At 41.2% G+C, this 27,139-nt stretch overlaps 1 protein-coding gene across 2 annotated transcripts in view; it reads left to right on the top strand.

Moving 5' to 3' along the window:
* Positions 1–27,139, top strand: part of EPB41L5 (erythrocyte membrane protein band 4.1 like 5) — a 146,487-nt gene continuing 119,348 nt past the window's right edge. For both annotated transcript variants that reach the window (XM_081243129.1, XM_081243128.1), the window contains exons 1-3: positions 1–139; positions 5,693–5,879; positions 19,364–19,468. In XM_081243129.1, the coding sequence (XP_081099255.1) occupies positions 5,700–5,879; positions 19,364–19,468 (285 nt within the window). In that variant the 5' untranslated portion in view covers positions 1–139; positions 5,693–5,699. The remainder of the gene's footprint in view (positions 140–5,692; positions 5,880–19,363; positions 19,469–27,139) is intronic.

The following is a 27,139-nucleotide window of genomic DNA, read 5'->3' as shown; positions in this document are numbered from 1 at the left end:
GGCCGGCGGCCGGGGTCTGCGGGGATTAGTGCGGTGGGCGCGCCTCTGGCCGCCATTTCTCGGCGTCTCCCCGGAGCCGACCCCTGGCGCCTCGCGTGGGTCTCTCTCCCCTCTCGTGGCCGCGGGTGGTCGCCACCAGGTAAGCGGAACGCCCGCCCGGCTCCTCACGCCCTCCTCGCCGGCGCTGGGGCTGCGGCCTCGCCCGGGACCCTCGGGCCGCCCGGCGTGAGGGGCGGGCGGGCGGCGGCCGAGGGGCCGGGCGCGGAGGGAGGGAGGCCGGGCCGGGCCGGGCCGGGTGTCCACCTGCGGGCGGACGTGGCCGCTCCGGGACGCACCGCGGGCCCGTCGCGAGCGCGGTGGGCTGAGTCGCTCCGGGGGCGGACCGGCAGGTGTCCCGGGGTGGGGGTGGGGAAGGAGGCTCCGGGGACACCCCCCCCTCGCGGCCGGCCCGGACGCCGGCCTCCGGGGGGTCGGCTTCGGTGGTACCTGCCCTTACGGTTCTGCCGTCAGAGCAACCACACCCAAGTCTTTTAGAGCGTTTGGCAGCGTTTTAAGTGGATATTACGTGTTTTTTCCAGAATTGGGGGAAGGCTTCCCGTCGCTCCGTTGCTGTCCTACTGACACAGTGGATGGTTTCACAGGCGCTGGTTGGCAGGGTTTTCTCCTCGTTCTTTAGAAAACGACCTGTTTGCTCCGTCTGCTGAAGGCCTCCCTTGCAGACGCTCTCTGTGCTGGGATCACTGGGAGGGAGGGTGTCAGTCCCCTGGTGGTGGTGAGTAAGCCTGACCCTGGTCGACTAGGGTTTCTGCTGAGCCAGAAAGCCGGTGCGGGAGCCGGCGCGTAGGGAGGCGTCCCGGGAGCGCTCCTCACCGGCTGCAAGCGGGCGCTCTTTCCTTGGGGGGGGGGAGCAGTTGCCTACCGAGGACTGTGGCCACCGCTCACGTAGCAGAGTGTACACGAGTCACGGCAGACTTTTGAGTTTTAGGTGTGTATTTAAAAAAACCAAAACTTCAGTTAGGTGGTAAACGGACGACTTGAGTTTGCATGTTTCCGGTTGCAAAGGAAGCCCGCCTTAGTTCACAGCTGAGAAGTTAGACGTGATGGATTCAAAACTACTGTGTAAGAAATAGGCAAAACCCTACCACCCCGAAATCCCGTTGTATTATTTCGGACAAGCTCTTTACGCAGCGCGTGATGCGCGTATTGCCGTGCTGGCTGGGCCGCCGTGGGGAGCGAGTCGGACTGGGTCCCTGTCCTTGTGTGTGGCTTAGTGGGGGAAACACCCAGTAAAATGGACAGACGGCGTGGCATTTAATTGCAGGTCTCTCGAGTGTTACAAAGAGCGGACTAGGGCTGCTGCAAGGAGACCCAACTCAGGCGGCACGGGATGCTTTTCTGAGGAAGAGACACTTCCAAGCAGCCGTCTGAAGGTGGCCGTGCGAAGTAGGAGAGGGTCGGGGAGCTGGCGTGGAGAGGGCACCCAGAAAGCCGGAACAGCTGGGGGAAAGGCGGCACTTGCGGGCTCTTGGGCTGAGTGGAAGCCTGACCCGAGTGGGGCGAACGCGGGGGTGGGCGCCCGAGGGCCCCGGCGGCTGGGAGCGAGGCCGGGAACGCTGGGTCCTTCACAGGGGTCGGCGGGGTGGCCGCTCAGAATCCGCTGCTGCGGCTCGAAGGAGGGGGCTGGGGAGGGTGGACGTGGGAGAACCGGTCGGCAATACATTTATTAAACTTCGGGCGTGTTCGTATGCTGGTATTATGCAAGAACTGAGAACCTCCACAGGACCCTCTCCAGAGATAACCTTGCTGAAGTGCGCATGTCCTTCTCGTGCTTTTGTGTGTGGACAAGGTGTAAGAATATGTATATGTGTGCGCCCCACCCCAGTGTGGAGTAAACTGTGTTCCTTTTTCTGATTTCATTTTTCACTTGTAGATTTCGTCAGTGTCTGTGTCAACTGTACTGTGTCGTATGCCATTGTCTGAACCGTCATTTAACTACTTGCATGTTGATAGAAGTATTTAAAGCTGTCTTAATCATGCCCTGAAAATTCTTGTTTCCGTAACTTGGAGCACATACGGGACATTTCTTTAGTCTGTCCTACTAGACATAGGACTGCTGGGTGAAAGGGTATGCACGTTAACATTTCTCATTGTGTGCTGACTTCTTCCTCCAGGGGGACATGGTGTGAGAGTGAGTGTTTTTCACATACCCTTTTCAGCGCTGGGTATCTAGGGTCTTTTAAATGATAGACAGTATCTTATTTTTTAAATTTGGATTTGCTTGGTTACTGGTGAGGTTGAACATCTTTGTAATGAATTTTTTTTTTTTTGCGGTACACGGGCCTCTCACTGTTGTGGCTTCTCCCGTTGCGGAGCACAGGCTCCGGACGCCCAGGCCCAGCGGCCGTGGCTGACGGGCCCAGCCGCTCCGCGGCATGTGGGATCTTCCCTGACCGGGGCACGAACCCGTGTCCCCTGCATCGGCAGGCGGACTCTCAACCACTGCGCCACCAGGGAAGCCCTGTAATGAATATTTTTATTGCATGTCATCTTTGAGACCTTGTTTCTTCATATCTTGTCTATTCTTTCTCTTCTGGGTTGTTTATCTTCACAATTTTTGAAAGTTCTTTATTAAACTGCCTATTAGTCCTTCAAGAATTTTTTTGCAGAATTTCACCCTAACATTTGTTTTTTTCTAGTACTCATTTCTTTTACGTCTTTAGTCCATCTGAAATTTGTTTTCATGTAAGTGCTTTCATATTCTTTTATAAAAGAACATGTTATTTGTGGCATGGAGTTTCATAGTTCAAAGTACATAATTATTAAAATTATAAATAAGAAAGAAGTTGTGTTTTTCTTTAGCAGGTTAACTCTGCTTGTATGGTGAGTCTATTTTTTTAAATTAATTAATTAATTTTTGGCTACGTTGGGTCTTCGTTGCTGCACGCAGGCTTTCTCTGGTTGCGGTGAGCGGGGCTACTCCTTGCCGTGTGCGGGCTTCTCATTGCGGTGGCTTCTCTTATTGCGGAGCACGGGCTCTAGGCTCACGGGCTTCAGTAGTTGTGGCACATGGGCTCAGTAGTTGTGGCTCGCAGGCTCTAGAGAGCAGGCTCAGTAGTTGTGGTGCACGGGCTTAGTTGCTCGGCGGCATGTGGGATCTTCCCGGACCAGGGCTCGAACCCGTGTCCCCTGCATTGGCAGGCGGATTCTTAACCACTGCGCCACCAGGGAAGTCCAGTGAGTCTATTTTTAAGGTGTAGGGTGAGGTGAAAGAAAACTTGTTTTATAATTCACGTACTTCCTAGGAACCATAAGGTTGCATTTCACTTTGAACTTTTTTTCCCTTAGAAAAAACTTTTTATTATGGAAAAATTCAACATATACAGAAGTAGTCAGAAGAATATAATTAGCCTTCATGTACCCATCAGCCTCAACAGTTGTTGGCCAGTTATCTGGCCAATTTGTGTCCTCTCTCTTCCCGCTTAACTGCCTTCCTTGTATTATTTTGAGGTGAATACTAGACATCACATCATTCTTCTATAAATTTTTCAGTATGTATTTTTAAAAGATAAAGACTTTCTTTGTAAAACATATCTTTAAAACCACTGTTTTATCCAAAAGAAAGTTGGCAGTACTTCCTTGATTATCATAAACAATCCAGTTAGTGTTCAGATGTGTGTGTGTATAGTTGTGTCCTTAGGAAGTTCCGATGACAGCTGTCATGGTTTGGCCAGTTTATCTGATTACATAGGAGTATGCGTACGTGTAAAATGAGGCTGTAATTCTCAATTGATAGCTACTGAATTTTTAAAAAATATGTTATTTATTTTAACACTTCAGCTTTTACTTTTATCATGTTTACAAACGCATCTATCTAGTTTACAGCATCAGCTGGTTACACTAGACTCCTTATAAGTTATGTGTATAATAACAAATGCGTGACTTGGGAAAATATTTTACTTTGAAATAATTTTAGCCTTATGCTGAAGTTACAGTAGTACAGAGTTCCCATACTTTTCACCTAGCTTCCCTCAATGATAACATCTGACAACCTAAAAGAATTTTTAGTTGAATTAGGATCTAAAAGTAGGCCCACACATGGTGATTTTTTGATATGTGTTTTAAGTCTCTTTGAATCTGCAATTTCCTTTGCAACTCCTTTTTTTTTTACCCCTTTGCAATTTATTTCTTGAATATGCTGAATTAAGTTTTAAGAAACAAATTCATCCTGTGTGTTTTATGTTTGTATCTTCATTCAGCATCTTTTTAGCTGTGATCTTTGATAATTTCTTTCTTATCTGTATAATGTGAGTTTTGCATGAATAGTCCTATGATGTAGTAGAAAGACCAAGATTTGGAGTCAGAAAATCAGAGTTTGAGCCTCTGTCTTCAATATTTACTAAATAATGGACTTCATCAGTGGTTTAATTTCTTTGACCCTTAGTTTGCTTATCAAAATAAGACAATATTATTTGGGGAGTTTTTCTGAGTACCCAGTAAGATTATTTACTAAACGTTTATTGTACCTGATGATGAAATGTGCTGGGTGGCTACCTGTTCAAAGTAGGAATTGTGTCCTCAAGGAGCTTACAGTAGGGACCTCCCTGGTGTTCCAGTGGATAAGGCTCCACACGCCCAACACAGGGGGCTTGGGTTTGATCCTTGGTGGGGGAACTGGATCCCCGTGTGCATGCTGCAACTAAGACCCGGAACAGCTAAGTAAATAAATAAATAATAAAAATAAATAAATGAATAAGTAAGTAAAATTTTTTTAAAAATTTTAAAAGGGAGTTTACAATAAAGGGATGGACATGTAAATGAATAATTAAAATCTGATTAGTGAGGCAGAAAAACATTTTCAAGGTTCAGTGAAAGTGTGATGATGGGAGTGACTGACTCTTTAGATGGCAGAATATTCCTCAGGGGAGGGTTAGGGGGACTTAAGTTAACTGGAGTTAGGAGGGGTTCTCTGACATAGGGCATTAGAAGTCTGCGGTGACAAGTGTGACCTTTGACAGGCCGCTGAAATGAGACTGGCCAGCAAGGTGCAAAGGGAGCAATGCCCGAAAAGAAACCTGGGGAGAAGGAGACTGGGGCCACACGTTCCGTATGAGGGCTTTGTAAACGGAAAAGCTATCTGAAATTTCATAGTAACTTATAAATTACTATTAAATTTATAGAAATTTCATAGTAAAAATACAAAAATAATCATCTATTTCAAATATAAGTTTTTATCAAATATTTTATTACAGATTTTAAATTGCTACTTAATAATAGCTAATCTGGCCAGAGAAGAAATGGAACTTCTTAGGATGGTTGTTATTATCAAAGGGCACCTTAGTGTATGGCATCGTCTCCTAACGTTTGTAGGGGTATTTGGCTGTTGTACATAGAAATTACTGGCCCAAAAGACCTGTTGAACTTCATAAATGTTAGCCCTTCTCTTACCAGATTAGCTCCTTACAAAAAAGTCCAGAAAGTTTAGAAGTGCTGTGAGCCGTAGCCCTATTTTAGGTTAAGGTCTTTAAAAACTCAGCTGAAGTAGCCAGTATGAATAATATTTTTTTCAAATTTACTTGACCAGATGCTCTTTTAATAACGTCTCTCCTAGTGTCCACAGAATTTTACTAAATTACACCATTTGTCTGACGGCCAATTGCGGGAGACCTCTGACACCCTTTCCTGTCTTTTGCAGTGACAAAATGCTGAGCTTCTTCCGCAGAACGCTCGGCCGCCGGTCGATGCGCAGACAGGCCGAGAGGGACCGGCTCCGCGAGGCTCAGCGTGCAGCCACGCACATCCCTGCGGCCGGGGACGCGAGGGCCGTCATCACCTGCCGAGTGTCCCTCCTGGACGGGACCGATGTCAGCGTGGACTTGCCGGTACAGTTTGCTGACGCATGTTCGTGCTGAGGTCATGTGCTTCTCTGGAGCTGCGGGGAGGGGCGGGGGGGGGTCAGGTCACTTGGGCAGGTGGGATCCACGCCCGCCGCACAGGTGCATGGATCAGGTGGCCTTCGATAGCTGGAGCGCTGGGACTTCTCTGGAATTAGAGGCACTTCACTGGAACTTTCAGATGTTAGGGCATTTGCTGGTGTGAGTCCTCTGTGTGTGTGTTCGTGTGTTCTCCATGGTGGCAGTGTGCCGTGTGCTTCCCGGGGCTTTCTCACAGTCCTTGTTGAGCAGTTATTAAAGCGGTGAGGATCTTTGGGGACGATAATGATACTTACGTGGATACCGTAAGACATTTAGTTCTCTGTATTTTTTTGTAGTTTTCAAAACACTCCTCACTTTCCTCAAAACAAATACTTCCTGCCCACTTCGGTGCGCTTGTAGACGTTTTAATGGACTGAAGTGAGGAAAAGGGCTTTGTTCATACCCCTCAGCTCTGCCTGCCCATCTCCTTGTTCCCAAATAGTTTGCAGGGTAGGTTTTCCAGACACTGTAATCTTTATTTCAAGATTGGATGTTGTAATTATATTCACATTTTGGGGAGATTTTTTTTTGCAGTTATGAATAATCACAACTCACAGTGTGAAACAATCCAGTATATCTGAAAGGAGTTAACTTATTCCTTGCAGGTCTCTTTTTTTGAGGGGAGGGGAGGTAGCTCTTTGGGGGCTGTGGAGCTTCTTTCTGAGCTGTTTGCTAATACCAAATCTCTTTCTCATGTCTTTGCCCTGTATTAAAAGGTTTACGTGACTAAGCTGTAAAATGTGCAATTTGAGATGTCATTGAATGTTCCACAGTGTCTTCCCTCCCTACAGACTCTCTTTAGTGCACACTCATTCACCCAAAATGCAATTAAAGAACGCTTAGCGCGAAGCGGTAGCCTGGGTGCTGCAGTGGTGCATGGTCGGACGAGCCGTGGACGGCCTTAGACTCGCAGAGCGAGAGATGAAGGGACTGGGTAGTTTGTTTGAACGAATATTCTGATTAACTGAATAATTTAAAATGTACTAGGTATGTACATTTTACGTTTTTAAAATAATGGAATATGATAAAATTAAGACAGGATATCTTGAAGTATTTTGAAGTCATCTTTTTGAGTATTTATTATATTTGTACATTAGACTGGGCATTTTCAGGGTTTTTGATTCTGAAAGACTTTAATGCATTTAAATTTTCTTCCTGTAAGGGCTTCTTGAGGGATTGTCTGATGTTCCAATATGTGCTTCTTTGTGAGGGTAGTTTTCATATTCATTTATTTGATAAGTATCTCAAAAGAGTTCTGTGTACTGTTCCACTGAAATATGCTTAGGTATGTGGTGAAAAGCTTGAGATTGCTGTGTAGGAGAGTGGAAGGAAGTTTCTTATTACCTAATGTTGGAAGTATGAAGTCTCGAGGGTGTTGATGGAGAAGCTGACACCAGGAAAGTAGAATAAATGGCTAGTGACTGGTTTAGAATGCTTCCCCTTGCTTGGTGTGCTCAGTGAGGGCATGTGTGATACTCCATCAGGCCAGAAATGTTAGCCCGCCTTGCACACACACAGCTGCAGCGAAAAAGCCAGGATTTTTACATTTGTCTCTGTGCAACCAGAGCAGTTGCCTTTTCAGCTCCGCAGGGGAAAATCCTCAGGTTAATAAGGTAACTCTGGATGCTTGCGTGGATATAAAATGGGCATTGCCCTCCCAGCTAAACTGCCTTACTAAAGAAAATGGCCAGAAGAATAGTAATATCTGGGAAGAAAACGTTTTCTCTCTTTCTTTAATTTTTTAATACAAACTTATTTATTTATTTATTTATTTTTGCGTTGGGTCTTTGTTGCTGCACACGGGCTTTCTCTAGTTGCAGCAAGCGAGGGCTACTCTTCATTGCAGTTCACGGGCTTCTCATTGCGGTGGCTTCTCTTGTTGCAGAGCACGGGCTCTAGGCACATGGGCTCAGTAGTTGTGGCACACGGGCTCAGTAGTTGTGGCTCACGGGCTCTAGAGCACAGGCTCAGTAGTTGTGGTGCACGGCCTTAGTTGCTCCGCGGCATGTGGGATCTTCCCAGACCAGGGCTTGAATCCATGTCCCCTGCACTGGCAGGCACATTCTTAACCACCACGCCACCAGGGAACTCCAGGTTTTCCCTTTTTTTGATTTAGCTTCTCAGCCAGTCTAGTATGACTCTGAAAGAAGATTTAGAGTTGACCTTAGAAATTGAATGAATCACATACTTACTTCCCATTGCGCTTAGCGTCAGTATTGATCGTGGCAAGCAGCATGGAACTCAGATGATAGTCCAGGCAATATGCAAAGGATTATCTGTAGTTAAGTAGAGAAATCTAGGTTTATATACTTCAAATTAATATATACTTAGTAGTAATGGTCATTTTCTTTCTTCGGTTCTCCTTTCCTCTCAGGATTGGGGAGGAATTTAAATACCTTCTACTTCCTTTTTTTTAAGGAATTAACGTAGTGAGAGTGCCTTTCAGTAAATGATAAAGGCAAGGCATCAGGTAGAAATTTCTAATTATCTGGTTTTTAAACTTTCTCTTTGGAAATGCCATAGTAACTCCTTCGATTTATGAGCTTAGTATTGTTTAGTAAATAGCGTGTGTTGTAAAACTCTGCGTCTCCCAAGTTTTAAATTAATGGGAAATATTTGATTAACCATTAGATAATAATTTTTATACATCTACTTTGCTGATACAGATGCTGAAATCTTTAAATTATATAGACCACTGTATCTTAAAATAACTGAAAAAACATCCTGTGTTCACGAATTGTAAGACTTAACATTGTTGAGATGGCCGTATACCCAAAACTGATTTATAGATTCAACATAATCCCCACCAGAATTTCAGCTGATTTAGTTGTAGAAATTGACAAGCTGATTTTCAAATTCATATGGAATTGCAAGGGACCCAGAAGAGCCAAAACAATATTTGAAAAAGAACAAAGTCGTAGGACTCACATTTCCCAGGTTTAAGACTTAACTGTAAAGCAGTAGTAATCTAGATGGTGTGCTTTGCTGGCGCAAGGACCAGTGGAACAGAACGGAGAACCCAGAAATAAACCCACACATCTATGGTCAGTTGATTTTTGACAGGGTGCCAGAGCCATTCGATGACGGAAAGAATGGTCTTTTCAACAAGTGGTGCTAGAACTGAGTAGCCACATGCAAAAGAATGAAGTTGGACCCTTAACTCCTAAATATACAAATATTAACTCAAAATGGATCAAAGTCCTAAACAAAAGACTCTAATACTCTTAGAAGAAAATGCAGGGATAAATCTTCATGACCTTGGATTTGATACCAGTTTCTTGGATATGACACCAAAAACATGAACAACAAAAGAATAAATAAGTTGGACTTAATCAAAATTACAACCTTTGTGCCTCAAAGGACACCATCAGGAGAGTGAAAAGACTCTCACAGAATGAGAGGAAGTATTTGAAAATTATATATCTGGTAAGTAACTGGAACATGTGAAAAATTGTTAGAACCCAATAATAAAAAGACAAATAACCCAATTTAAAAATGGGCAAAGGATCTGAGTAGACTTTCTTCCAAATAGGATATGCAGATGACCCAGAAGCACATGAAATGCTTGACATCATTAGTTGTCAGAGAAATGCAAATAAAAAACATGAGATACTGCCTTACACCAACTAGGAGGGCTAAAATAAAAATGCCAGGTAATATCAAGTGTTGATGAGGATGTGGAGAAAGCTACCCTCTTACGTGTTTTAGCAGGAATGTTAAGGTGGTCCAGCTGCTGCTCTGGAAAACAGTCTGGCAGTTCCGCTTCTAGGTATATGCCGAAGAGAATCGGAAACACATTTACACAAAAACTTGTACACAGGTGTCCATAGCAGCATCATTCTGAATAGCCAGAAGGTGGAAGCAGCCCAGACAGGGAAGTGTCAGCAGATGAATGGATAAACAAAATGTGTGATATCTGTATAATGGAATACTATCAGCACTTGACCGTAAAGGAAATGGTACTGATACATGCTACATGGATGAACTTCGAAAACATTATGCTAGGTGAAAGAAGCCAGTCACAAAAGACCATATAGTATGTGATTCCGTTTGCATGAAAGTCCAGAATAGAGAAATCCAAAGGGGAAAAAAAAAGGACATTGGGGGTTGCCTAGGGCAGATGGGTGGGCACCGAGGGGATGGTGTGAAGGGTGGTTGGGGCCAGTAGCTGAAGGATGTGAGGTTTCTTTTTGAGGTGAGGAAGATTTTCTAAAATTAATTGTGGGGATGGTTGTATATATCTGTGAATACACCTTTGCATTATATACTTTGAATGGGTGAGTGCTGTGTGTGATTTATATCTCAGAGCTGTTTAAGAATGCATGGATTTTTGTATACTTGTGTTTTATTCCACTTAAAGTTTTTTTAGTCGTTAAGAAACATGATACGAATGACATAGAGCTTTGATTTAAAGGTGATATGCTTGATTCATTACAGGGAAAACAAGTAAGAGACGACAGTGATAAAGGCACAAGATGATGGGGCTGCAGGATAACTGTGGCTGTGAGTTTGCAGTGGAAGAAATGCTTTGTACATGGATATGGGGAGAACGGAGATTAGAAATGAGTAACATATAATTCTCGCTCTGGTGTAGAGGGTAATGTTGATTGTGGGGAAGGTCAGGAGAGGGTGGTCGGCTGTCATGTGGAGAAGGGGCAAAGGGACGAGGTGGGGAAAAGAGCTTCAGTGGGATGTCTTTCCAGCCATATTTCAGAAGGTTCAAAGGAATTATTAGGGACAGTCTTATATTTTTTGGGTCTCTTATAGTCCCTTGTACCCAGTGGGTGCTTAATAAATATTGTTTAGTAGTCCGAGGGAGTGCATGAAGGGAAAACGGGGGATTGACACGCGAGATTTGGCAAGGAAGAAAGAAAAGAGCACGGCAGCTAGAGCATGGCTGGAGAGGGGAGGTCTGAGTTTGTCGAAATGGTTTTACATACACAGGTAGAAATGATCGGAGGAACGTTCTAGGAGGAATACCATCTTATGCTGAGAAAGATAGAAGAGTAATGGGAAGATGCTCTCTTGATGGTCTTAATTTTCCTCAAAAGAGGTTATGAAGTGAGGACTGTGTCTGAATGAGGTGGTGACCTAGAGGAATTTGTTAGGAAAGAAAAGAATATAAATAGCAAGCACTGGTCTAGATTTAACTGAAAAATGAAACTGTCATTTGCCAGAGCTGTGTGGATCTTTGTTTCACTTTTTTTTCCTGCTTGGTTCGTATTCAGTAGCTGCAAGATGAGAGGGTGTATGAAAATGAATAGGATGTCGACCCTTGGATCAGGGATTTCACATCCCTATTCTACACACTGTGGCCACACTGGACCTTCTTACTCTTTTCCCAGATATGGTAGACTATTTTACAACTCTGTGCCTATGCAATAGGGTTTATACTAACTGGAATTATAGGTACAAAGTAGCACAGGAAGGAGGATTCAGGGTCTGGCTTTTTGGAAGGTAACATAGATGTACTCATTCTTGAAGTCAGAGTTCATTGGAGACCTAAAGGACGTTCTGAGCAGAAAGAACTGCATTTTGCTAAGGCTCAGAGGTATGACTTACTAGGGAAATTGTAAGCAGGTGAAAATGCTGGAGTGACAGGAGATAAGGCTGTAAGAGTGAGCAAGGAACAGTAGGAAAGACTGTTTATGTCCTGGAATTCGCACTTTAATCTGTAGAGGAAGAGGAGTAATTTTTTAAGGATGAGAGTGACATTCTGTTCTGCAGTTTTAGGAATAATCACATTGGCAGCTTCTGCCACTTTGTTTTCTAACTCCTTCCTGCCTCGAGTCTGTCTCTGTCCTCAACCCCACCGTAGACTGTCAAGACTTCATATCTTTCTTCATTTTGTTTTTACCTAAGGTGGCAGAGTTGTATCAGCCCTTCCAGGCCCAATTTCAGATACAAATTCCTCTGAAGGCTTTACTAGTTTTAAGCAGACTTAACTCACCCTCATTTCCTTAGCATTTTGTCGATACTGCAAGGATAACGTTCATATTTATTGTGTTTAAACTAGTTGTGTATCATTTTATTCTTAGTAAGAACCTTGTGACTGCTTGAGGACAGGAAGTATGTACACATATTCATCTATATGCCTCTAGCAGCTAGTGCGTAATAGCTGTCTGTCCAGTAATTGTTGAATAGAATTGAATGATATATTATGTCAAAAATGTTATTTCCTGTGATTTACTAAGTGCGTAATGAAATGAAAAACCCTTAAGAGAGTATGGAATGGGAAAGAAACAAAAACACTAACTCAAAAAGACACGTGCACCCCGGTGTTCATAGCAGCACAATTTACAATAGCCAAGACATGGAAGCAACCCAGGTGTCCATCAACAGATGAATGGATAAAGAGGATGTGGTACATATATACAATGGAATACCACTCAGCTTTACAGAGGATGAAATTTTGCCTTTTGCAACAACACAGATGGACTTGAAGGGTGTTATGCTAAGTGAAATAAGTCACAGACAGACAAATACTGTATGATAATCACTTATATGTGGAATCTAAAAAATAAAACAGATCAGTGAATACAACAAAAAAGAAACAGACTCACAGATATAAAGAACAAACTAGTGGTTACCAGCGGGGAGGGGGCAAGTTAGGGGGAGGGGATTAAGAGGTACAAATGACTGTATAAAATGAACAAGCTACAAGGATATATTGTACAGCACAGGGAATACAGCCAATATTTTATAATAAGTATAGAGTATAACCTTTAAAAATTGTGAATCACTATATTGTACACTTGTAACATATAATATTGTACATCAACTATACTTCGATAAAACATTTTTTTAGAGACAATATTTTTTTAAATTAATTAATATATTTTTGGCTGCATTGGGTCTTTGATGCTGCATGCAGGCTTCTCATTGCGGTGGCTTCTCTTGTAGCGGAGCACGGGTTCTAGGCACGTGGGCTTCAGTAGTTGTGGCGTGCGGGCTCAGTAGTTGCGGCTCGCAGGTTCTAGAGTGCAGGCTCAGTAGTTTTGGCACACGGGCTTAGTTGCTCTATGGCATGTGAGATCTTCCGGAATCAGGGGTTGAACCCATGTCCCCTGCATTGGCAGGTGGATTCTTAACCACTGCACCACCAGGGAAGTCTGTAGAGACAATATTAAAAACAAGAAAAAAGAAACGTAATGGGATAGAGCCAACTGATTTAGGAACCATTTCCAGGGTTGATAGTAACAGATGGGTATTTTTAAAAATTATGATTGAGTCAGGTGTTCACCCACCCAGGATAATATTATCAAGACCATATTTTGCAGTTCGTCAGTGATGCATTTTATTTCTGGGTTAGAATCTGAAATTTTTATGAGATCAACATGCTGCAGTTAACTTATTTACTTCTTGTCTGAGACTTATTTTCGTGAAGCAGTATAGTTCTTTTTCATGCTGACTGGACTCCAGATGAAAGTTTTAAAAATATTCATGCTATCCCTGAATTTCAAATTAAGATGTTTTGGGAGATTCTCATTTTGAGATGTCAGATTTCTGTTAGATTGAGCATTATTAACATCAGGAACCTGCAAATACCTTGTGTTCACTATCGGTTGGCCTCTAATTAGCCTCTATTAAGGAGTCAGTACATACCCTTGAAAAGATTTTTATTCTGAGGAGGCAGCTACCCAGCTGGCAGAAGCCCATTCTCTCTTTTCTCAAAACACAGCTCCCATGTTTCAAGAAGCTGGCAGATGATGCTTTGGCAAAATAAAGATGAGGATGAGAGCATGTGGGATCTTCCCGGGCTGGGATCAAACCTGAGTCCCCTGCACTGGCAGGCAGATTCTCAACCACTGCGCCACCAGGGAAGCACTTTTATTTGATGTGGACATTTTTTTTTTTTTTAGGTCTTTATTGGATTTGTTACAATATTCTGCTTTATGTTTTGGTTTTTCGGCCCTGAGGTATGTAGGATCTTAGCTCCCTGACCAGGGATCAAACCTGCACCGCCTGCATTGGAAGGCAAAGTCTTATCCACTGGATCACCAGGGAAGTCCCTTAAAATTTCTTTACCTAAATTCCCTACCCCTCTTCCATCAAACTCTCAGGGAGTGATACATTATAATGAAAGGAATGTATCTAGTATTCCTTTCCCTTTCCCTTTGGAATGGGAGTGAATCACAGACCCGAAAAGTTGTTTGTTGAATGGGAAGTGATTGACTATGGTTTTCTGATTCTTGGGCCTCTCCTCTAGGACTCATCTACACTCCCACTAATTTCTCAGTGCTAAATGGAGCTGATACAGACTAGGGTTGACCGCTTTCTGTTGTTATACATAATCCAGAGAAGCTTATTCATCCTAATGAATATAGCAAAATAAGGAGACAAATTTAAAATAAAGGACTAATTAGTGAGTGGGAAGATCATATTTAGGAACTCTTCTCATAGGAGGGAAGAAAGTACAAAATAGCGTAAGAGAAAAGTTAAGAAATGGAAGATAAGTCTCTATTCCCCTAAGATTAGGAGCAAGACAAGGATGCCTGCTTTCAGCACTTTTATTCAACAAAGTATTGGAAGTTCTAGTCAGAGCAGTTAAGCAGAAAAAAAGACATGATAGGCATCCAAATTCTAAGGGAAGAAGTAAAATTACTTCTGTTCAAGATGACTTGATCTGATAAGTAGGAAACCCTAAAGATTCCACAGTAAAACTATTAGAGCTAATAAAAGAATTTAGAGGGCTTCCCTGGTGGCACAGTGGTTGAGAATCCGCCTGCCGATGCAGGGGACGTGGGTTTGTGCCCTGGTCTGGGAAGATCCCACATGCTGCGGAGCAGCTGGACCCGTGAGCCATGGCCGCTGAGCCTGCACGTCCGGAGCCTGTGCTCCGCAACCGGAGAGGCCACAACAGTGAGAGGCCCGCATACCGCAAAAAAAAAAAAAAAAAAAAAGAATTTAGAAATGTTGCAGGATACAAGATCAACCAACAAGAATCAAGTGCACATCTATACACTAGTAGTGAGCAATCCAAAAATGAAATTAAGACAATAATTCCTTTACTGTAGCATCAAGGAGAATAAAATACTTAGGGATAAGTTTAACCAAGGAGGCAGAAAACATGTACACTGAAAACTACAAAACGTTACTGAAATGAAAGAATATCTAAAGAAAAGATAGCCCATGTTCATGGATTGAAAGATTAATATTGTTAAGAGGACAGTACTACCCAAAGTGATCTGTAGATTTAGTGCACTCCATATCAAAATTCCAAGAACATTTTTTGCACACATTGGACAGACCATCCTAAAATTCATATGGAATCTCATGGGACTCCAAATAGCCAGAACAGTCTTGAAAAAGAAGTAAAAGGTTGAGTTTGCATGTCCTGATTTGAAAACTTATTACCAAGTTGTAGTAATCAAAACAGTGTGGTTCTAGCATACAAACAGACATGCAGACCAATGGAACAGAATGGCGAGTCTAGAAATAAACCTTCGAATACATGGTCAGATGATCTTCTCCAGAGGTGCTAACACCATTCAATGAGGGAAGAGTCTTTTCAACAAATGGTGCTGGGAAAATTGAATATCCACATGCAAAAGAATGAAGTTGGATTGGTTACACCATATACAAACATTAACTCAAAATGGGTCAAAGACGACTGTGGTATTGTGATTTATAATAAACATATATTTGATCCTTGTCCTGTTTCTGGCACAGAGCTCCTAAAGCCCTTGGAATTTTCTAAGTCAGGAGAGCCCTAAAAGTGTTTTTGTTATGTTAACGAAGCCCTTAGGTAACCCACTGATAGGGGTTCGTTGACTGGGGGACTCACCATGTGATGAGGAGGTTGGAAGCTGGCACCCCCAGCCCCACCCCAGCTGGGAGGGAAGAGGGTCCAGAGATTGAGTTCAGTCCCCAGTGGCCAGTGGTTTAATCGGTCATGCCTCCATAAATACCCAGAAGGACAGGTTTGGAGAGCTTCTGGGTTGGTGAACCAGGACACTTCCACGTGCTGGGTCCCAAACTCCACTGGGACAGAAGCTCTTGTGTTTGGGACCTCACCCTGTGTATCTCCTCATCTGGCTGATAATTTGTATCTGCTGATATCCTTTGTAATAAACTGTTAATCTAGTGAGTAAACTGATTTCCTGAGTTCTGTGAACTGTTCTAGCAAGTTAATTGAAGCCAAGGAGGGAGTCATGAGAAGCTGTTTAATAGCCAGTAGCAATCTGGACCTGCGATTGGCATCGGAAGTGGGAGCAGTCTTGTGGGACTGAGCTCTTAACTGGTGGAGCCTGATGCTCTCTCCAGGGAGACAGGGTGAGAATTGAGTTTGTCTGACACGCAGTCTCGTTGGAGGACTGAGTTAATTGCTTGGTTGTGAGGAAGACACGGACACATCAGAGTGGGTGTAGAATCAGAATGACAAAATTTTAAGTGTGAGAGCTAAAACTATGAAACTCTTAGAAGAAAACATAGGGGAAGATCTTCATGACATTAGATCTGGCAATGTTTTTTTGGATATGACAATAAAACGTAGGCACAGCACAAGAAAAAATAAATAAGTTGGACTTCATCAAAATTAAAAACTTTTGTGCATTAAAGGACACTCACTATCAAGAGAGTAAAAAGACAACCCACAAAATGGGAGAAAATATTTGCAAATTGTGTATCTGATAATGGGTTAATATAGAGAATATATAAAGAACTTCTACAACTCAACAGCAAAAAAGCAAGTCAAATCAAAAATAGGAAAAGGATTTGAATAAATATTTCTCCAAAGAAGATACGCAAATGGCCAGTAAGTACATGAAAGTATGCTTAACATCAGTAGGCATTAGGGAAATGCAAATCAAAACCACATGAGATACCCTTTTACACCCATTGGGTTGGCTGTTACCAACACAGAAAAAGAAAATCCAGAAAATAACAAGTGTTGGTGAGGATGTGGAAAAAGTGGAACCCTGTGCATTGGTGGTGGGAATGTAAAATGGTGCAGGTACTACAGAAAACTGTTTGATGGTTTCTCAAAAAGTTAAACATGGAATTACAGTATTCTACTCCTAAGTATGTACCCAAAAGAATGGAGAGCAGGGACTCAGATACTTGTATACCCCTGTTCACAGCAGTATTATTCACAGTAGCCAACAGGTGGAAACAACCCAGTGCTCATCAACAGATGAATCAGTAAACAAAATGGCCTGCAGTCGTCCCTCGGTGTCTGTGGGGGATTGGTTCCAGAGCCTGCTGCAGATACCAGAATCCAAGGATACGGAACCTGCCGCATGGAGGGCTGACTGTATACATACTGTGGAATATTATTCAGCTTTAAAAAGGAATGAGGGGGCTTCCCTGGTGGCGCAGTGGTTGAGAGTCCGCCTGCCGATGCAGGGGACGCGGGTTCGTGCCCCAGTCTGGGAAGATCCCACATGCTGCGGAGCGGCTGGGCCCGTGAGCCATGGCCGCTGAGCCTGCGCGTCCGGAGCCTGTGCTTCGCAACGGGAGAGGCCACAACAGTGAGAGGCCCGCGTACCGCAAAAAAAAAAAGAATGCGGGACTTCCCTGGCCGTCCAGTGGTTAAGACTCTGAGCTTCCACTGCAGGAGGCACAAGTTTGATCCCTAAGATCTCACACATGCTGCACAGTGTTGGGGGGGGAAGCTGAAATTGACACCACGCTTTTCAGTGGCAACATAGACTGTAGGAAGACGATAGAGTAATATATTTTGAGTGATAGAGTAATGTATTTTGAGTAATATAGTATTGACAGTAACTTTGAACCTTGAATTTTATATCCAGCCAACTGTCATTCACGTATAAGAGCATGATTAAAATATTCTCAAACATAGAAGATTACATATAAAGTCCCACATGGGAAACATTTCTTGAGGAAAAACTCAAATGAGTAGAGAAATCTAGCAGATGCTGCTAGGTGTGTGTAATGTACATGTGTAAGACATGTAAAGAATGATTGAATACCAAAGTAAAGTTGTGGTCTTAAAAAAAATTAGCCATGACCAAAGAAAAGAAAAATAGAGGAGGTATATCCATAAAACCTGATGAGGATTGGGTGGAGGGGAGATTGGGGGCATGCGGCCCTGGTAAAGTTCTGTCTTGATAAAGGGATGACAGTTTATCAAATAGAAAGGATGTAGAAAGTGCAGAAGAAGCAGTGGACAAGTTGAAATAATCAAGTTGTCAGTTAAAAGGCAGAAATTGATGATTCAATAAAAAAATCTACATTTTTTATGGGAAATATTCTAAATAATTTGAAACTAGGGGGAGGGGCATGGATACAACATTATATGAAAATTGAGGATCTCAACAGTGCTTTTACTTAAAAGGTTATATTTATGGATAGTTACCATATTAGAAATTAAAACTGAAAAATTAGGGACTTCCCTGGTGGTCCAGTGGTTAAGACTTCACGCTTCCATTGCAGGGGGCGGGGGTTTAATCCCTGGTCTGGGGACTAAGATCCCACATGCCACGTGGTGTGGCCCCCCCCCAAAAAAAAAACTGAAAAATTAAAGAAAAACTTTACTGGTTAATTTAAAAATAGCAATAATATACCCCTGATAGGTTAACAGAAGTAACATTTTTATGAAAATAACTATCTTACTAAACAACAAAAGAATTAAGTGAGAAGAGTAGCATTATTTGCCAGTCTCTTTAATGCTTGATTTAATAGACCAGTACTTAGATTCTCTTATCTGCTCCTGCATTCACTCTGTTGCAGTATGTTGTTTTGATTGAGGGTACGTGAGGAGAATCCTGGGACCATGTGGATCTTTCATCTGGGGATCCCTCAGGGGTCCTGAGAGCACACTCTGCGACCTGCTTTTTCTGCGCAAGCTTCTTTGTTATCACCCTGACTCCCTCCAGTTTGGTGTCTTCTGAGTTTATCAGTAGTTTTCTCGCTGTCCATTTTCCCTCCCACCTTCCATTTCTGCTTTTGCTATTTCCTACCCTACATTCTTTCCAGGTTAAGACCGATCTTCAAGTCTTCACTGATGATTCTAGTCTCAGTGACTCTCTCTTCTCTTCTCTGGCAGATATAGTTCGTTCCACATAGTTTGTGCTTAAGTGTTCTAAGATTTCTTGTTTTCTCTTTCCAGTTATTATAAAGCTCCTTTAAAGTAGGGACCCTAAAAATTGACAAGAGTTTCTTCTTACACATAGTGTTGGGTACACAGTAATATTTGTTTGTTGATAGGAAGTGACACTATCCAGAAAAGCACATAATAGATCACAAATTCTCTTTTGGCGTTAAATGGTTTATTGGAAAACCATGGTATCTTCCCCATAACTGGCTACATGGTAATACTTGGTGTTGCAACTATTTTTTTTAAGAGATCTTGTGTAATTAAAACCATCTTCAGTTCAGACTTGTTGATCTTATAAGTCACTTACTGATTTATTTTCTTGCCATTTCAGAAAAAAGCCAAAGGGCAAGAGCTGTTTGATCAGATTATGTACCACTTGGACCTTATTGAAAGCGACTATTTTGGACTGAGATTTATGGATTCGGCACAAGTAGCAGTGAGTATCTGTTTTTTGGAGGCTCTAAAATGGGGACAGAAATGAAAATTGTCAGATGATGTGCTAAGTGCTACAAGGCTATACATATACTCAGTGTCTTCTTTTTTCCTGTGCTTTTCTTATTATGGCCTGAAGCTTTGACCCCTTGCTTAAGAATAACCTGAAGTGCTTGTTTTAAAAAAAAAAAAAAAAAAAAAAAAGAGTTCTGGCCCTAAGCCAAATTGCTAGAGCATGATCTTTACAGATGAGACCTGGAAATTTCAACCGGTGGATTGGTCTCGGGCATACTAGAGTTACCACTGTGTCTTGAGGATGCTGGGATGGGAGGTTTCTGGGCTCTTGGGTGAATGAGTGACAGAAGTTCCTAGTTTGCAAATTAAGGTGAGTGGACTAGGATATCCCTAAGGTCCCTTCCAGATCTCTAATTATCTAGATGTTCTTTGACGTGTGCATTTCAGATGAGAGAACAACATATGTAATAGGATAGGAAGTTGGAGGCTTTTCAAAGAATTGAGTGCTTTACTAGGATTTGACTGGAGGGTATTTGCAAGAGAGTAGTAGTTAAGATTGGAAGGTGGGTTAGTGGCCAAACTGAGTAGCAAAAATGTTAGTAATAAATTGGCACTATTCTTTAATAACTGGGATTAGGAATTTTTCAGGCAGGGAGGTTATATTTTTCTTTAGGAAGTTTTACATAGGAATATTGTGTAGGATTGTTTGGAGTGGCCAGAGAACGAAGTCAGAGAGGGTCAGTGCAAACACTTCGGGGATAAAAGTAATATTAAGGCCTAGAGTAGGGCATTCACAGTAGCCAGGAGAGGGAGGGAGCAGGGAGGAGGATATCAAGACCTTAAGGCTTGTTTTCTGGAAGTTTGTGATGGGGTCTGTGTGTGTGTGTGTGTGTGTGTGTGTTTAGTGACACAGTAATTGCAGTGTTTAGGACCCGACCCATAGGGACAAATATATTGCGTAATAAGAATTCTCAAGTTCCTTTTGGAGTGAGTTTTCGGTGGGGGGGCGGCATTTGGTGTGATTGATAAATTAACTGGAATACCTCTGTAAGATACTTTATAAACCCACATGTATTGGAGATGAACTCCTAGGATGGTTTTATAGAGCATCTTAGCTAAATGTACAACTGTTAATAGTGTTAGCTGCAGCTGTTTTCTTGATTTCCCCTGATCCCCAATTAAAAAAAAAAAAGCATGAGCATTTAGCTACAGGGTATTGGTTAGGTAAATTTTGATACATCCTTATAGTGGAATACCTGCAGCTCATTAAAAACAGTTATTTTTAAGTATACTAGTTGACATGAATGATGAAAAAAATAAAAAGGGTTACAAAAGGGTAATTGAATTTTTTTGAATTGAATTTTACAAAAGGGTAATTGAATTTTTCTGTTTTTAAAAAATCTGGATATGTGTGCACCCATAAACATGAAAAAATTTGAAAAGCTGTTTTCCATAGTTTCAGAGTTCTGTTCGCTTAATAGATTTAGTATAGGAAGCATGTCTTTCATTCTTCTTTTGAACCTTATTTCTTGTCTATTAGAGGAAACCCCCTAAGGGCATGGAATGAATCTTAGTTAACCTCTGATACCCAGCATGTGGTAACAGCCCACAAGACCATTTACTGAATTGAATTCTCCTCTGCTACTTAGTTTGATAAAGGCTTGGTTAACTGGTGAGTTGAATATCATTAAACTCTCATCTCTAGTATAATGGAGTTAAAGTCTTATAACCAGCTGAAAAGAATAAATGATTTTGGGGGAAATCACACAGCCTCCCGTTTTTTGAGGGGTTGTGAGGGAAAAGAGGTAGAAGTGTGCCCATGTTACGTTTCAGGTACTTTCTTTCCATTTCTTAAAGTATTTAAGTAATTGTGGAAAGAAACAGACGTGCAGCCGTTCCTAAGTTGCAATATTTACTCTTTGCTAATACCAGCAATTACTGGATTACTAGATCCCATATTTTTTCCTCTCATTTCATACACATATAGCGCTCTTCTTCTGGTCATAACAAGTGTCTGGTAAAGCCAGCATTAGAATTTGTAATCCCTACTTTTTTTAGTTTTAGTTTCTCCCTCCCAATGCTCAGAAATCTAGGCATTTAAGATTAAATTTATATAGTCTTACGTTTTTTTCACTTTCTACTTGTGCCGTCACTAAAATACTCTTTGTGAATTGAGCTGGAAGAACAATAATTGGTGGATGAAAGCTATGGAAGATGAACTCTAGATAGCGCTTTAGGTATTCTTAAAGTGCTGACTCACTTCCATAACAGTCTTGTGACATAAGTGAACATAGAGATGAGTGTCAGTGATTCAGAGCGTGGCCAGATTTAACCCCAGAATTAAACAAAATTGATGCTTTACGACAGTTCACTTTGTTGGTGAAGATAATGAACGTGATCGTGTGGATTTTTGGCCAAGATCATCTGTGTAAACTAAGTTAACCCAGTCGTTCCCATAGCTCTTTTTCTGGAACCATTTGAGAGAGTTGCAGGTAGGATATCCCATTACCCCTGAATTTCCTACAAACAAGCACGTCCTCCCGCATAACTCAATACAGGCATCAAAACCAGGAAGTTACCATTGTGACATTTCCACCATCTAATCCTCAGACCCCATTCAAGTTGTGCCACTTGTCCCTAGAGTGCCATTTATAGCCAGAGGCTCACTATTTACCAGTCACTCCACATTCCTACTCCCCATAGCCCCTGGCAAAGGCTAATCTTTTATTTGTATGGATTTGCCTGTTTTGAGAATTTCATACAAATGGAGTCATGTGATATGTGGCCTTTGAGTCTGGAAATGCACCTGGCATAATGTTTTTACGGTTCTTGCATGTTGTAGTACGTGCTTGATCCTTATAGGTGAGTAATATTCCACGGTAGGGATATACCACATTTTTATTCATTCACTGATAGACATTTAAGTTTATTCATTTTTGGCTATTATGAATAATGCTGCTGTGAACATTTGTGTACAAGTTTTTGCGTTGAACATAATTCTCAGTTCTTCTGGGTATGTATCTAGGAGTAGAATTACTGGGTCATAGGGTAACTTGCTTGTATAACTTTTTGAGGAACTGCCAAGCTGTTTTCCATAGTGACTGCACCATTCCACATTCCTATCTGCAGTGTATAAGGGTTCCAATTTCTGCATATCCTCACTAACACAACATTTCCCCTTCTTTTTGATTCTAACTAGTTGGTATGAAGTGGTCTCATTGTGGTATTGATTTGCACTTCCCTAATGGAAAAGATGTGAGCATCTTTTCATGTGTGTATTGACCATTTGTATATCTTCTTTGGAGAAATGTCTATTCAGATTCTTTACTCACTTTAAAATTGGGTTATTTACTTTTTATTGTTGAGTTGTAAGAGTTAAACTATTGCCTATTCCATAGTCACAAAGATTTAGGCATGTTTTCTTTTTTGTCTGTTTGGAGTTAATTTTGGTATATGCTGTAAGGTAAGGGTCAAACTTCATTCTTCTACATGCGGATATCCAGTGGTCCCAGCACCACCACTTGTTGAAAAGATTATTCTTTCCCCATTGAATGGTCTTGGCACACTTACTGAAGGTCAGTTGAGCGTAGATGCACGGGTTTATTTCTGGGTTCTTTGTTCTGTTCCCTTCATCTGTATGTCGATCCTTATGCCAGCACCACATTGTCTTGATCATTGTAACTTTGTAGTAAGTTTGAAATTGGAAAGTGTGAGTCCTTCAATTTCATTCTTCTGTTTTGGCTGTTCTGAGTCACTCATATATCCATATACATTTTAGGATCAGCTGGCCTGTTTCTGAAAAGAAGGCAATTGGAGTTGTTTGTTTGTTTGTTTGTTTATACAGCAGGTTCTTATTAGTCATCAGTTTTATACACGTCAGTGTATACATCTCAATCCCAATCGCCCAATTCATCACACCCCCACCCCCACCCCCTGCTGCTTTCCCCCCTTGGTGTCCATACGTTGGTTCTCTACATCTGTGTCTCAATTTCTGCCCTGCAAACCTGTTCATCTGTACCATTTTTCTAGGTTCCACATACATGCATTAATATACGATGTTTATTTTTCTCTTTCTGACTTACTTCACTCTGTATGACAGTCTCTAGATCCATCCGTGTCTCAACAAATGGCCCAATTTCGTTCCTTTTTATGGCTGAGTAATATTCCATCGTATATATGTACCACATCTTCTTTATCCATTCATCTGTCGATAGGCATTTAGGTTGCTTCCATGACCTGGCTATTGGAAATAGTGCTGCAATGAACATTGGGGTGCATGTGTCTTTTTGAATTATAGTTTTCTCTGGGTATATGCCCAGTAGTGGGATTGCTGGATCATATGGTAATTCTATTTTTAGTTTTTAAAGGAACCTCCATACTGTTCTCCATAGTGGCTGTATCAATTTACATTCCCACCAACAGTGCAAGAGGGTTCCATTTTCTCCACACCCTCTCCAGCATTTCTTGTTTGTAGATTTTCTGATGATGCCCATTCTAACTGGTGTGAGGTGATACCTCATTGTAGTTTTGATTTGCATTTCCCTAATAATTAGTGATGTTGAGCAGCTTTTCATGTGCTTCTTGGCCATCTGGCTGTCTTCTTTGGAGAAATGTCTATTTAGGTCTTCTGCCCATTTTTGGATTGGGTTATTTGCTTTTTTAATATTGAGCTGCACGAGCTGTTTATATATTTTGGAGATAAATCCTTTGTCCGTTGATTTGTTTGCAAATATTTTCTCCCATTCTGAGGGTTGTCTTTTCGTCTTGTTTATGGTTTCCTTTGCTGTGCAAAAGCTTTGAAGTTTCTTTAGGTCCCATTTGTTTATTTTTGTTTTTATTTCCATTACTCTAGGAGGTGGATCAAAAAAGATCTTGCTGTGATTTATGTGAAAGAGTGTTCTTCCTATGTTTTCCTCTAAGAGTTTTATGGTGTCCAGTCTTACATTTAGGTCTCTAATCCATTTTGAGTTTATTTTTGTGTATGGTGTTAGGGAGTGTTCTAATTTCATTCTTTTGCATGTATCTGTCCAGTTTTCCCAGCACCACTTACTGAAGAGACTGTCTTTTCTCCACCGTATATTCTTGCCTCCTTTGTCATAGATTAGTTGACCGTAAGTGCGTGGGTTTATCTCTGGGCTTTCTATCTTGTTCCATTGATCTATATTTCTGTTTTTGTGCCAGTGCCATACTATATTCATTACTGTAGCTTTGTAGTATAGTCTGAAGTCAGGGAGTCTGATTCCTCCAGCTCCGCTTTTTTCCCTGAAGACTGCTTTGGCTATTCGGGGTCTTTTGTATCTCCACACAAATTTTAAGATTTTTTTTGTTCCAGTTCTGTAAAAAATGCCATTGGTAGTTTGATAGGGATTGCATTGAATCTGTAGATTGCTTTGGGTAGTATAGGCATTTTCACAACATTGATTCTTCCAATCCAAGAACATGGTATATCTCTCCATCTGTTGGTATCATCTTTAATTTCTTTCATCATTGTCTTATAGTTTTCTGCATACAGGTCTTTTGTCTCCCAAGGTAGGTTCATTCCTAGGTATTTTATTCTTTTTGTTACGATGGTAAATGGGAGTGTTTCCTTAATTTCTCTTTCAGATTTTTCATCATTAGTGTGTAATAATGCAAGAGATTTCTGTGCATTAATTTTGTATCCTGCAACTTTACCACATTCATTGATTAGCTCTAGTAGTTTTCTGGTGGCATCTTTAGGATTCTCTGTGTGTAGTATCATGTCATCTGCAAACAGTAACAGTTTTATTTCTTCTTTTCCAATTTGTATCCTTTTTATTTCTTTTTCTTCTCTGATTGCCGTGGCTTGGACTTCCAAAACTATGTTGAGTAAGAGTGGCGATAATGGACATCCTTGTTTTGTTCCTGATCTTAGAGGAAATTCTTTCAGTTTTTCACCATTGAGGATGATGTTTGCTGTGGTTTTGTCATATATGGCCTTTATTATGTTGAGGTAGGTTCCCTCTGTGCCCACTTTCTGGAGAGTTTTTATCATAAATGTGTGTTGAATTTTGTCAGAAGGTTTTTCTGCATCTATTGAGATGATCATATGGTTTTCCTTCTTCAGTTTGTTGATATGGTGTATCACATTGATTGACTTGCATATACTGAAGAATCCTTGCATCCCTTGGATAAACCCCACTTGATCCTGGTGTATGATTCTTTTAATGTGTTGTTGGATTTTGTTTGTTAGTACTTTGTTGAGGATTTTTGCATCTATATTCATCAGTGATTGGTCTGTAATTTTCTTTTTTTGTAGTATCTTTGGTTTTGGTATCAGGGTGATGGTGGCCTCATAGAATGAGTTTGGTAGTGTTCGTTCCTCTGCAGTTTTTTGGAAGGGTTTGAGAAGGATAGGTGTTAACTTTTCTCTAAATGTTTGATATAATTCACTTGTGAAGAAGCCATCTGGTCCTGGACTTTTGGTTGTTGGAAGATTTTTAATCACAGTTTCAATTTCATTACTTGTGATTGGTCTATTCATATTTTCTCTTTCTTCCTGGTTCAGTCTCGGAAAGTTATACTTTTCTAAGAATTTGTGCATTTCTTCCAGGTTGTCCATATTTTTGGCATAGAGTTGCTTGTAGTAGTCTCTTAGGTTGCTATGTATTTCTGCAGTGTCTTTTTTAACTTCTCTTTTTTCATTTCTAATTTTATTGATTTGAGTCTTCTCCCTCTTTTTCTTGATGAGTCTGGCTAATGGTTTATCAGTTTTGTTTATCTTCTCAAAGAACCAGCTTTTAGTTTTATTGATCTTTGCAATTGTTTTCTTTGTTTCTATTTCATTTATTTCTGATCTGATCTTTATGATTTCTTTCCTTCTGCGAACTTTGGGTTTTGTTTGTTCTTCTTTCTCTAGTTCCTTTAGATGTAAGGTTAGATTGTTTATTTGAGATTTTTCTCGTTTCTTGAGGTAGGCTTGTATAGCTATAAACTTCCCTCTTAGAACTGCTTTTGCTGCATCCCATAGGTTTTGGTCGTCGTGTTTTCATTGTCATTTGTCTCTAGGTATTTTTTGATTTCCTCTTTGATTTCTTCAGTGATCTCTTGGTTATTTAGTAATGTATTGTTTAGCCTCCATGTGTTTGTGGCTTTTTACTTTTTTTTTTCCTGTAAATTCATTTCTAATCTCATAGCATTGTGGTCAGAAAAGATGCTTGATATGATTTCCATTTTCTTAAATTTACTGAGGCTTGATTTGTGACCCAAGATGTGATCTGTCCTGGAGAATGTTCTATGTGCACTTGAGAACAAAGTGTAATCTGCCGTTTTTGGATGGAATGTCCTATAAATATCAATTAAATCTGTCTGGTCTGTTGTGTCATTTATAGCTTGTGTTTCCTTATTAATTTTCTGTTTGGATGATCTGTTTATTGGTGTAAGTGAGGTATTAAAGTCCCCCACTATTATTGTGTTACTGTCGATTTCCTTTTTTATAGCTGTTAGCAGTTGCCTTATGTATTGAGGTGCTCCTATGTTGGGTGCATATATATCTATAATTGTTATATCTTCTTCTTGGATTGATCCCTTGATTATTATGTAGTGTCCTCCTTGTCTTTTGTAACATTCTTTATTTTAAAGTCTATTTTATCTGATATGAGTATTGCTACTCCAGCTTTCTTTTGATTTCCATTTGCATGGA

The sequence above is a fragment of the Mesoplodon bidens genome (genome assembly GCF_964165515.1).
Source record: "Mesoplodon bidens genome assembly, chromosome: 8".
Classification (NCBI taxonomy): domain Eukaryota; kingdom Metazoa; phylum Chordata; class Mammalia; order Artiodactyla; family Ziphiidae; genus Mesoplodon; species Mesoplodon bidens.
Note: the sequence above shows the minus strand (reverse complement) of the source record. Positions and strands in the feature narration are given on the sequence as shown.